Consider the following 13,996-nt stretch of genomic DNA (forward strand, 5'->3'; position numbering starts at 1 on the left):
GTCGAATTGAATACCTCCTTCTTTTGGGAAGTCGGTCAAAAAGTGTAGACCCCAGCACAACATATATTGCACGAATTAGCCGGATTGCCAGATGCAATATCAGGGTCAAACAGAAGACGGGCGAAATAAAATTAATAGCGTGTTCCGTCTGATGATTGTCCGTGCCCGATACATAACATCAGTCCCACTTCTCTTCCCGGTCTTTTAACAAGGAAAAGTTGGGGGAAGGAGGATTTGACAGACGTGACGAAAAAGAGAAACGTCCTCTTTGCGCTACCCGTCTAACAAAGATAGACAACAATATACTTTTAAGGATGTGTATGGGCGATCGCTTTAATATTTCGACGAATTACTGATAATAGTAATCTTTGTGTTAATGTTTCACGAAATTGCTTTTTATCGTATTTTCATCACATTAATCGGAACATTATTATGCCGGATCTAAATCGGAGTTTCCTGATTAAAATGCTAACTAATCAACTGTACAGTAAACCTAGCTATCATTCAGTTATCCAGTCAGACAAGCTATCAAGGATCTAATTAGTATGTATGCCTTGTACATAACTTCAATGAACCAAATCCGTTTAGGTTATCTAAGGACAAACAAAGTCATTTACCTTATACATAGTAAAATCTTTTGAGTCATTAAACAATCCGGATACAACTTGTTAAAGAATTTTCACATTAATATCATATCCGTTTCTCATTTCTATGAATTTTTTAATTCAAGTTTATAGCCGTTTATAATAATACATTGGAATTTAATGAAAGTAACGATGCGTGCAATCTGTACTCTATACTATATCTATACTTGTTATAATAAAGCGTAAACACACACTTCTTTGTTGCCTAAGATGTCAGCAATTACAGCACATTTTCGAATAACTCTTTTTTTAATAAAAAAGCCCTACAGTCACGTCACGCCCTATGCTATATATTTTCACGCCGTTAAACTTAGGGGTAAATATTTTGGATAAAAACCCTAGTGTGGGAAAGAGACCAAAAGTTGCAGCCAACATTTGACATCATGTCATGTATTTTGACATTTGGTATTGATAATTTGTCACATGTAAACAATAAAACATGTTTTTATATAATTTCCAACGAATGAGGTTGCATGAAAACAGCTAGTAATAAATTAAATAAAAAGTATTATTTGAATTACATTAATTACAGTTGATAACTATGCGATAACTAACGTATCACCTACATTTAATTTTGTGTAGCGTTTACAAAATGAAAATTGCCTCCTGTGAGGTTTGAACTCACGACCCCTGGTTTACGAGACCAGTGCTCTACCACTGAGCTAAAGAGGCGCGTGACATGACACTCAAATTTAAGTTAACACTTTGTTACAGATTAGACATTGCGTAATTAATAAAAAAATATTAAATAATGTTTCGTTTACAATAAGCATAAATAAAAAATCGAGTTCATTTATTTAATTCTTTACAATTAGGCAGAAAAAGTTAAAACTATGTCTCACAAAAGTATGTGTCGTTTGTAAGATTGATTACATTTTTTATTTATCTAAAAATGGTTCTTAAGTCATGGTTATTTATTTCAATCAATTATCAAATAGTCTCAGAAAAGTGTTTTGTTAATTAATTGTTCTAATTACGATGACCTTGATGATATTAATTAACGATTATTTTGATACTTCGAATTAATTTACTTAATGTGCCGAAGATGTCTTGTTGTGATGTTTCTCCAGATCTACATTACTAACGGATTTTCCGTCTTATATTATTATTCAATTATCTTGACTTACTATTCCCTATACACGTGCTCGGATAAAAGATACATAATAACACATGTAACAGTGGTAGTGCCCGCTTTAACATCTTAGGACGAATGGGCCGGCACGCCCGGTGTAATACCACGACCACACAGAAGACAGGCGTGAAATGGAAACAATTCCGTGTTTCGTCTGATGAGTGTGGTGCCGGAGGCCTAATTTAAGTTCCTTTCTCTTTACCACCCGTTTCTTGTAAAGAGAGGTTGGGAAGAGGAAGTGGATTTGACAGTGGAGGAGATGCATAGGAAGGGGAAATACCCTCTTTATGTGCGTCTCCTCCTCCGTCGGATAAGGGTAGGCAACGCATCCGCAATTGCGGATGTCTATGGGCAGCGGTCGCTTTGCCACTTTGGCGATTTCAGGTGGCCGCTTGCTCGTTTGCCACCTTATGTTATAAAAAAAAAACACATATAGCTTACATAAAGATACATTAGTTACTTCCTTTATATATCTCATATTAGTAAAAAAAGTCATAAATGTGAAGTCATTCAATCCGCACAGAACTAATTTGATTGACTAAGGCCTAGTCACCTAGTCACTATTAATTTAGGCTAGATACCAGCAGTTTAGGTATGAGGGCTTATGACAGAAATAGGTTTAAAAATATAAAAAAAAGTATTAAGAAACATTTTAATTTACTAATTTCATTTTAAAGGGAAGATGCCCTTTAAAACCGAGGTTCGTGACCTCGTACAAGGCAGCTCGTGCTTACAGCTGCAGCCATACAGCTTCGTGCTTCTTACAGCGCGGGTTGGATGTAGTGACGTAGAGGATCTCCAGATTCGGGCCACCGAAAGTCAATGACGTCACTCCGTTGGTAAGATCGTCACTTTCTGTAGGATTTCCCCAGTTTTACCATCTATTTTTAATACTGAAGGTATTTACGAAAAAAACTATTATCCAAAAAAGACTTAAAACATTTAAAAAACGACATGAAAGATTTTTAAAAGTACAGATTATAAATATGCACAAATGTATGATAGTTATGAAATAATTAAAAAAACTCACCCGACTGGCTTCATATACAGCAGAGGTTTCCGTCCGTGTGGTCAGGCCATCACATACTTCTTTAATTCTATGATCAAAAGCATTGAATAGTTTTTGGCAGTTCGCTGTCAATGAAATCTAATGTTTCGTGATTTTTATTTCATTATCTCCGATATACGCACGCCCTCAATGGAGGATCGTTACCGTGTACATAATCTACATTCGGAGTTGAAATATACAAACAGCTCGTTTCACTCCGACAAATACATTATTGTAACATTAAACCGTGTAATTTGTCCCAGCATTGTCCTGGGGATATAACTAACATGTGGAAATCCAAGTTCCTTGCGTTCGTTAAAGGCGTTACAAACTACGTTTATTGGTTCTACGCGTAGGAGATAGGCGGAGATAGGATAGGAGATAGGAGATAGGAGATAGGAGTTAGGAGACAGGAGACAGGAGACAGGAGACAGGAGACAGGAGACAGGAGACAGGAGACAGGAGACAGGAGACAGGAGACAGGAGACATGAGACAGGAGACAGGAGACGGGAGACGGGAGACGGGAGACGGGAGACGGGAGACGGGAGACGGGAGACGGGAGACGGGAGACGGGAGATGGGAGATGGGAGATGGGAGATGGGAGATAGGAGATAGGAGATAAGAGATAGGATAGGATTTAGTAACAGATAATTTTAATTTTTTTGTGTTATGGTGATTTGAGTTTCATATTAATATATCCTCTTTTTGTTCAATGAAACTACTTTAGTAACATTTTGAAGACTTAGAAACTCAAACTTACAAACAAGTGATATTAATTAGAATACGCAAGTGAAGGAAGTAACGACATTACACACGGCGACGTTAATGATTCACATGAAATTAAAATTTATTTTTTCTTGTTTCAAACATGCATGTGGGAACGGTTCCACAAGTTCCTAATATGATTAATCACCGACTTTATAATTTAGGTAATTTTTGCTAGATGAAAATATAACAATTACTGTAGTAAACACGACTAAAATAATATAGCTGCCTCTCCTGCTCCGTCAATTAAGGGTAGACAACGCATCTGCACTTGCGGATGTTTATGGGCAGCGGTCGCTTTCCATTTCGGTGGATTCAGGTGGCCGGTTACTCGTTTGCCACCATATATTATAAAAAAAAACAATTTCTTTCTATACAAGCTTTAACCCCAATTTCCCTAAAATTCTTTCTTTGTGTAAGCCCAATGAAGTAATAGAAATATTTATGCAAATTTTGAAGCCTCTAGGACCAGTGGTATGCGGTGTATTAATAATATGTTGAATATATTAAACCGCGAAAGACACAACAGGCGTGTCGATTTCGGTTAGCGAACGAGGTTGCTAAATTCGGTTTCGCGTTTTTAATCATTACGGTGCATACGGGTGCATCTTCAGGCAGCATCGTTGGCGCCTACAGACTTTACAGAACCAGACTTTGACTCGATTGGAACTGACAGAGACCAGGCACCTACAGGAGGTAAGGCGATCATCGAGCTGGTAAGTACCCATTCCCTTAGTTTACAATATTATGCCCTCCGGTGCATTCGTAGTTCAAGGGTAGGTCGTGCTGCGAGACCCGACCCAGAGGAAATAAGGTGCAGTCGTGTGATACCTGAGATATCATCAACTTTAATGCAGACTCCATACAATTTTTCTAAGAAAACATTCTGATAGCGCCATAAATTTCGACATATGATGAATTTAGCACTATGTTATGTATTAAGTCATAAAAAGCACATTTAATCTAAAAAAGAGACATACAAAAATTCCGATGAATTTGTCTATGGAGGCCAAATTATTGTCCACTGTGTGACTAGATTCGAATCAAGGACTGCAGGATTACAAGTCAAGTCTTGAGTGTTCTCAATTTATAATTTATATAAAATTATATATATTTATTATGTCTAATATAAAATATTTTATTACAAATTCAATAATGAAAAAACGAGATTGAGATATAACAATCGAGAAACATGTATCGATTACTGGGTATTTTGCTTATGATTTAATTACATGCTAGATTGCACTTTTCTTTGTTTATAATATTAAAACAAGGAAAACGTCTCGCCGAGGCTTTATGAGTTCAAAGAGTAATCGACGCTTAAACAACAATCCGATCGGTGAAGACCCGCGTAATTACTATGAATAATCTGTTTCTGATTTGCCGTTCGACTAGTACAAAACCTATTTAGTGTAGCCGGAATGCAATGAATACAAAAACTCGCTAAAGAAAAAATGACTTTGAATTATAGTAGATCAAAATTACATGTTCTTTTATTATTTACTACTTTTTGCCCGCGACTCCGTCTGCGTGGAATTAAAAGAAATCAAAAGTAAGTAGCCTACGTGTTCTTCCAGACTATGTTCTACATCTGTGCCAAATTTCATCGAGATCTGTCCAGCAGTTTAGACTACAAACTCTAACAAACATCCATCCATGTAAACATTCGCATCAATAATATTAGTAAGATGTGTACAATGCAATTAGTTGTAGCTATGGATTTTTTAAAAGGTCTTGTAATCCATCAAGGAAAACATATTCGAGAACTAGCTATTTCGGTACATGTCATCTGATACTCAATGCAATTAGGTCGGTAACTTATTATGGCAACCTACGTATGTACTTAGTTATGTCACTTATGGAGACTGAGATACAATATTAGATTCTACGGGGGAATGGAATTAAATTCTTTACACAGATAATGTCATCCATGTATTTTTGACCATCAAAACTTGAATAAGACTTAGTGGTTTTAGTCGAGTTTTATTTATTGCTTTCTTAATAAAACTTTTTTAATAGAGAAATTTTTACAAAGTAACATTAAGGACTAGATCACGATGGAGGCGGGGCGACTGTCGTGGCTGGACACGGTGATGACCGCAATAGGTTCACATCTGTAAAGGGAAAATTAAAAATGTTAATATTATTTTTCATCAACACACCTAAGGATAGTAACTTAATCGAAACAATGTATTGTATTTTGGTTCTCGCATTAAGTTTTATGGTTAATTTTCAATTATAATTTACTACAATTTTACTCAAATACATACTAAACGAGTTTTTAATCGTTCTGGACTTGTTTTTGTGTCATTGGTGTTTGCTTATAAAACAGCAATTGGCTCAGAGATGTCATCACAACGCCGCTCTTTGACCTTGGTAACGCATCGTGACATATGAATTAAACCAACGGGTCTATTACGAATATTTGTGATACACGTGCGAGAACGTATATGTAACGTAAGGTTTTATCGGATTTTTCGGTGTACTTTAAGCCTCGTAACATATAAAACTTTTTTCGTTGACTGTTGACGTTACGAAAGTGTTCTCACGATTATTAGTGTTAAGCCCTCTTTGTAGTCTGACGTGAGATATTTTTGCGATCTGTACTTACTTGTTCCACAAGCCTGAGCACAGTACAAGCGCCCTGGGTTTGGATAGGTGACATTGTTTGTGCCGCACACAGGGTTGTATTCCGCGGTCACGGGGCAGTTGGCAATGCAGTCGTCGATAGTGGGGTCGCTCGCCGCTGGTGTTGTGGTCCTGGAATATCATTCATCACTTAGTTTACTCATCTTATAAAACAGTTGAAACGTTGTCATACGAGAAATGTTGTGTGGCACTGCACTGCACTCAAAAGGATTTTTTATAGGTACCCCAACTGGAAACGATATCTCTTCAATGGTTTAACAAACGCATGCTGCATGTTAGTACTAAAGCGCCCTGTAAATGGTTAAATCTGTGTTCGTCATATTATTAGTATCCATGATAAAGGTGATTGATAAATAGTTTCATCAAACAATTTATGGAACATGTTATATATTATTAGATCGTTTAGTGTTAATGTATTTTACAATAGAAACTGTATTATGGATATTTTTAAGGATGTTAATATATGTAGCTATAGAAGCTATTGTATGGTATGTGGCCAAATTTAACTACTAACATGCAAAGCTAAGACGTACAAATGTACCAATATTATCAGCAGTGAAAAATGTTATTTGACTTAAATTAAAATGAACAGCAAATAATAATAAACAATGAAAGTAACAGTTTCAACTTGCCCATTTATTGGGTTTTGAGTTGTCTGTTGTGTCTGATCTGGTAGTATTCCTTGTCCAGGCGGAGACACTTCTCCAGGGAGAGGTACTTGTCCAGGGTTAGGTACTGCACCAGGGAGAGATCCGGGGAGTAGTCCTTGTCCAGGGTTAGGTACTTGTCCAGGGTTAGGTACCGCACCAGGGATAGATCCAGGGAAAACAAACTGTCCTTGATCGGGAAACTGTGGGTTAGGATACGGTGGTGGATTGGGAAACTGTGGGTTAGGAAAAGGTCGTGGATTGGGAAACATTGGGTTAGGGTACGGTCCTGGGTAAGGATACATTTCTAGACCAGGGTATAGACTTGGGTCAGGGTAAAATCTTGGGTAAGGGTTTTGTCCGAAATTAGACGTTTGGCCAGGAAACCTTCTGTCAGGCATCTGCGGCGTATTCCACTGGGGCGGCAATCGCGTTGGATACCACTGCGGTAACATAAATCCATATCTGTCTTCCAAATTGTTGTTATTGGTTTCTGCTTGTCTCTTATTTCTAAGATTTAATCCGAAGACATCGGTTGTAAGAAACGCTGGAAAAATTAAAAATCATAATCATGCTTCAAGCCATCCGCATTTTTGTTGAAAGGTAAAGTCGCATCGGGACTAATAAACATCGATTAAACGTTTTTTTTAAACTTATTTATCTGTAATATTATAAAGAGAAAAGAAAAAAAATGTCATACAAAACAATCAGCAGGAAGTTTTGCTATAAAAATTAAATAACTTCTTCCAAGAATGAAATTGAGATAACATACTTTATCATTGAATGTAAACATAATAATCTTTGAATATAAGGTAGAGGTCAATAACGCCAACGGAGAAGTCATTTTTGTATAAATACAACAATTACCGGACCGGTAACCGGTTGTCGCATGACTTTGGTAGCTGGTTTTAAGGAGGAAAATATAAAAGGTTTTTTATAAAATCAAGATACATAAATGTTCCATTTTACTTGCAAATATTAAAATATACGTATCCGCGTAATTAGCAAAATGTAGCAAGTACAAAAAAAGGGCAAAAAATCACAGTCTAAAATGTATCACCGATTAAAAACACCATCACATAGATGCGTCTTTTAGAAATATTTCATATGTGTTTCGCTGGATCGTAGAGGTAAATATGTTTTTGAATCATTAAAAAGAACTCAAATGGTCAAAATTAATTGTTAACTACGAAATTAACAAATAAGGTAGAAATTAATTTTTTTAATCAACCTATACTAGGTACTGGGATTTAAAGGAAGTTTAAAAGTGAATTTAATTTCAACACTTCATACAAAAAACGTTGTATAAATGATATATGATTACTTACCAGCTAATAAAAATACACACAATATCTTCATTTTTGATTTTTATATTCCTTAAGAAATAATACAACTGGTCCGTCTCGTATTATCTGTCAAGCGTCACTGGCCGATGTTGACCATCTTCGTTGCTTTTAAACTCGCGTTCAATAGCGACCACGTTCTGCTCATATCTTGCTCACTTACAATAATGATGTTTGCGATTTAGTGTCGGTATTTCCTATAAGTGTATTATTAATTGTTATCCGCACTCAACCCTTATTGTCTTTTAGTAACCCTTTGTAGATAAGTATGGAAAATAGAAGTAAGTAACATATACTTAGGAACTTGTTTAGTGTTGCTCTTCAGGATCTGGAGTCAGTTAAATGATCAATAATTTAATAGGAAAAATTCACATCGGGCCGATTGATCTGTATGCCGTTAAGTCCAACGGGAAACATATATCTAGAATCACGTGACAAGGAACAATAAAGCTATGAATGTGGCAGATTGGTTCACAAATTGACTGATTTCATTATGTTCTTGTCTGTGAAGTATCATGCAAATTTTATAAATGTAATCATACTAATATAAATGCGAATGTTTATATGGATCCTTTTTTTTATGTCACGGGACGGGGACGGAGTCGCGGGCGAAAGCTAGTTTAAAATAAACGAAACTCCATATGCCTCTAATTTCTCGTGTCAAAATTTTAATTTTCGATTTTTATTGCGTAAAATGTTTATAGGTATTCTTAACGTTGTAACGTTAAATGATTGTTTTAATTAACTGTATATTAAAAATGTATCGATAAACACGTAACATCACTAATTAACACAGTTGACGATGACCTGTAGATAATTTGCTCGCTGTGAATTCCCAACAACTTCCCAGCGGTTTTTTTTTATCAAGACAGGATTGTTATTTTGAAATAACTTGGAATGTACATTTTTTACAAATACGAGTAGATAAGCATTGTGATCTGGCTGTGCGTTGATTTCCTTAGACAACCAGTATATGCAGATCTTTCGTTTATTTATTTATCTTTTGAAATTACCAAACAATCATAAGGAAGATGGCGAACAGTGAAATGATAATTACTGATACGGTCTGGATTGCGTTTTAAAGAAAAATAATACAATTATAAACATAATTATTACTTTATTAAAATTTATTATCGATTTTTTTATGTAAAACAGTGTAACATCAACAATCTGTTGTATACAATCATTAAGATGACAACATAAAAACATTGAGCGGAATAAACGTTATTTTTTTTGTTATATACTCTTATCGTAAGTGTCAATGCAACATACAACGTCTGCAGATAAGAATAGGAAAACCCAACCGCTTTGTTTTTACAAAATGATACAGAGCTCTATTAAGAATTTTTTTGTGACAGTTGCGAGAACGTATTCGTAAGAAATCGACAAAGTATCATATTTTTCAGTGCAATTCTAATACAAATTACGTAGACGACGTTACGAAATCTTTCTCGCGAATATTCATGATAAGCCCTCTGGTATGACGAAAGAAGCGTTGTTTATAACATAGGTAGTTTTTTTTTCTAAAACCGTTAAAATTATGTTTACATTGCTGTGAACCTCTTACATTCTACTCAACAAAAAGAGAGATATCATTAGATTTTTATATATATATACTTCAAGTGTTATTTAAATTTGATTAAAACACTAGCTTTCGCAGCGCGACTGATCTTGAAAGTACTATACTCGAAAATAATATAAAACATAGCCTATGTTACTCACTGACAACGTAGCTTTTTAATGGTAAAAGAGTTTTGAGTTATTTCATTACAATCAAGTTTTCCTCTTTATAATAATAGTATAGATTAACAATCTTGAGAAAAATTATCACCACGTGAATTATATATTTTTAACCGCTGGAGCAAAAGACCTTGTGGAGTACATATCAAATCAAACAACGTATTTACTAAGAAATACACATAATTTCCTCTTATAACGAAACGTTCATTCAATATTATAATAAAAAGATGCAAATTATTAACAATATAAAGTGTCCTGTATCGGATATTTGCATTGTTTGTAGATTGAAATGTTATTTTCTTTGTTAAAATAAACTATAATATCTTTTTCATAATTTCGATGTATGAAAAACAGTTTTTGAAGTAGCGTGTTTGATCTTACCAATACAAGTTTTAAGTTTTCCAAAATAAACTCAATACAGAATAACCTTCACCTCTAAAAACAACTAAAACATAAGATTTTCCAAATTAACCTATTTTTACAAAATAAAATATGTCATTATCTATTACAATTCGTGGCAATATTACGAAAAAAGTTGTAAACCACTTGTAGGACAAGGCGAACTGGATGCAAGATCAACATCTGGAAAAAATAAACTTATTTTAAAAAGTTTAAACAGATTTTCTAGATCTTTAAAAAAAAAAAATAGTAATAATTCATCGAGAAAATATAGAATATTGAGAAAGGTTTATTATGGTCTTACCAACGCCACAGGATTTTGCACATTCAAGCGATTCAAGGCTAGGATAGGTAATCCCGTTAGTGCCGCAAACAGGGATCTGATTTAATGACGACGGACATTTTGAAAGGCACTTTATATCATCTACAACCGTTGTGGGTGATCTAAAAGAAATAAGAGAAAAGATTTAATCCAATATTATAAATGCGAACGTTTGGATGGATGGATGGATGGATGTTTGGTATAGTTTGTAGCCTAAACGGCTCAACGGATCTCGATGAAATTTGGCATAGACGTAGAGGATAGTCTGGAAGAACACATAGGTTACTCACTTTTGTTTTTTTAATCCCACGCGGACGAAGTCGCGGGCGAAAGATTATAGATAGAGAGATATAAAGAGATAGATATAAAGTCTATAAATTTAGAAATCGAAACTAGTTTGATAGGATACGTAAATTGATAACGAATCAATCTAATTTTATCCACGTACGTAGAACAGACATTAAAGAATTAATATAAGTGGTAGCGTCCAAAATAACAATATCTGTTGCACTATCGCCCTTTAAACAGTTCAAATCAATATTAGATCTCGAAATTATTTTATTTATCGACGTATTTTTAACTAGCTTTTGCCCGTAACTCTGTCCGCGTGAAATTAAAAAGTAACAATAGTTAAGTAGTCTATGTGTTCTTCCAGATTAAGATCTACATTTATGCCAAATTTCGTGGCCAATACGCGCCACCCTTCGAGAACTTTTTATAAAATTATTAGTTAATCTTTCTTTTTACATTCTTGGATTTTACTACAGTAAGTCTTATAAAATTTTATTATTCTGTGTTCTTTACAATCAATCAGTTCATATTGTACAATGGTCCTTCGAGCCCGATGCTATAGGACTCTGTGTCACATGAAGGGTAAAAATACCAAGTACATACTGTTCAGTAGTCGTAGTTACAGGATTTTGTTCTTCAGACTCACTGGATGAAGATGTTGGAGATTCATTCTCACAATAGCAACTTATTTTTGCAGCCTTCAGTTCACTCACAAGTACCACTGTAAAAACAGATTTTTAAGGCTGACATATAAGAGCACACGGCAGCATGTAATCTGAATTTCGTTTATGTCGTGCATTAAATCATGGTCACCGTACATTACTCGCAAGCTACCGATACCAGTTTAAGTAGTCCGTTTATCTCGAACCTTAATTTTAGTAATTAAATTTTTATTACACTAGTAGACCCCAACTATGATTACGTATTTAAACATTAATTTTGTACACAGATTTCTATGCCTTGTTCTAAAAAGAACAATCATCAAAACATTATTGCTAATGACATAATTTTTTCATTGGTAATAACGCCCAAGCACAAGTGATTTTGAGACAGTGAAATAATGAATTTACAATAGTCAAATACATGAAATAATATATTGTTACCTGACACGAAGATTGCACACAATTTAAAAGAATGCATTTTGAAATATGTATTATTTTTAGTTTAATGTTCACAAGTTTTGATATTCTTCAGAAGAATGATATACTATCACACTAGGATAGAATATATAGTGAGATTCTAGGACAAAGCTTATCAAAAACAAGGTCCCTTTATATCCGTAGTATTTAAGGTTTAGGGAAATCGTTGTTTATTTGAACTGTTGTTTTAAAACAATGTTTTATGTTGTTGAATGACCTTGTAGAAATAATATCTCACGAGGCCTTATCCCATTTTGTATGTTTTGAATAACCTTCTATGTCTTTTGTTTTAATGTGTACTATCTTTTACCTTTCTATTGCTTATTTTCGTGTTAGGCTCTTAACTATACACTTGATCATAGGATTAAGTCAGTACTTCGGATAGCAGTTATTTTTCAATATGAAATCAGAAAAAAACCATGGGCAGATTTTGATAAAATGTTAGTATACTTAACCAAAGAAGTTACTTGTTCCAAATATAAAAACAAATGAAGCCTTAAAGTCACCCAAAAAAAAAATTCTTCACGGTGTTTTGATAGAATTTTGACTTTTGATTTGCGAATGGAACACATGCTGTGTTCAAGTAGTTTTTGATAACCTTTGTATATATTAAACTCCTATAAAAACTAGTATGTAAATGATTTTACCATGTATATTGCTATGAAGAAATATCAGGCGAAACTTGACAAAATACAATTATACGAGTATAGACAGTTCTAGTTTTTCGATATGTTTTAGTTTATCTTATGTTTGTATATTTCTTACTTTTTGTAAAGTTTAATTAATATAATTCGTCACAATTTAATCAACAATGTTAAAACAACAATAAAACAGAATATTATGTTTGTTAAAAATTTGTTTTAAATAATGACAATAGTGAAAGTTTTTTAGAAATGTTTTAATTTTCATACAATTCGCCATTTCCCGTTTTCTGAAATTGAGATTTTTTGTTCAAGATACATGTTAATACACTTTTACTAATAACATGTCACTATTACTAATAACATTTGGAAAAATAAATAAAAATAGAAATAGAATAAAATAAAACACTATTTATTGATCAAAAAAATTAAAAGAACACAACTTACAAATCATATTACTGAAAAAAAATAAAGATAAAAATTCTTGGCCAAAAGGAGAAGGCTCAGCTGATGCGGCATCCAGCTTGTCACTGAAGGCCGCGCTGGTTTTCCTCCAGCCTCCCCTAAACTAACATTATGGTTCAGTTTTCAGAAAATTGTGCTATGAATAAATGTCAAGCTTGTATTGAAAGACTGTCCCTAAAATGATATGCACGCATGATGTTTCACTTGTATGATTAGGCTATAGTTATAACACAAGGTAGTGTCTTCTAATACAAAATTTCAATATCGACATAATATAAATTACGCATGGTATATAATGCTAAAGGTCGTATCAAACTCGTAGCAATTTAATTTCAATTAAAGATTCAACGTTTTAAATAAAACTTCAATTGTAACTGTGCGAAATACACCGATAAACAAAAAGTTACTCTTATTTTTAAAAAATATGTTTATTAAAGAAAACAATACAATTTTAGTAAAACAGTGCATTAAAAAAATAATAAAGATGTGCTCGATGTCCGCTTTTTACCCAGACCGTTAAATAAAACCTGGAACAGAGTAGAATTTAGAATTATATCCGGATACATTAACTTTCTGTGCGGTCGCTTCACTGTTTCGTCGAATTCAGGTGGCCACGTGCTTATTTCCTATATAATGATTATAAAAAATGCCAATCATCTCACCGCATAATATCGACATGTCCATACGACATTAACCTTTTGCGAATTCATGAAAGTAAGCAGTATTTACGATCTTTTACTGGACACTATCGTATTTTGAAAAAGAAATTG

General features: G+C 34.0%; 1 protein-coding gene and 1 non-coding gene across 3 annotated transcripts; both read right to left on the reverse strand.

Annotated features, from left to right (window-relative positions):
- Positions 1–1,244: 1,244 nt before the first annotated feature.
- Trnat-cgu lies at positions 1,245–1,316 on the reverse strand. Its single transcript has one exon. It is a non-coding gene; the product is annotated as a tRNA-Thr (tRNA).
- Positions 1,317–5,507: 4,191 nt separating this feature from the next.
- Positions 5,508–8,338, reverse strand: LOC106103036 (tetra-peptide repeat homeobox protein 1-like). Of its 2 annotated transcripts, none has more exons than XM_013282676.1 (4): positions 8,215–8,338; positions 6,872–7,433; positions 6,202–6,350; positions 5,508–5,704 (listed from the first exon to the last, which is right to left on the reverse strand). In XM_013282676.1, exons 1-4 carry the CDS (start codon positions 8,243–8,245, stop codon positions 5,643–5,645), a joined length of 804 nt encoding a protein of 267 aa, XP_013138130.1. In that variant the 5' UTR covers positions 8,246–8,338; the 3' UTR covers positions 5,508–5,642. The 2 variants fall into 2 exon arrangements, with proteins under 2 accessions (XP_013138130.1, XP_013138131.1); XM_013282677.1 differs by having other exon boundaries at positions 7,274–7,433; positions 8,215–8,325.
- Between the last annotated feature and the right edge of the window lie 5,658 nt (positions 8,339–13,996).

This window comes from Papilio polytes, unplaced genomic scaffold (assembly GCF_000836215.1).
Source record: "Papilio polytes unplaced genomic scaffold, Ppol_1.0 DF823879.1, whole genome shotgun sequence".
NCBI lineage: Eukaryota > Metazoa > Arthropoda > Insecta > Lepidoptera > Papilionidae > Papilio > Papilio polytes.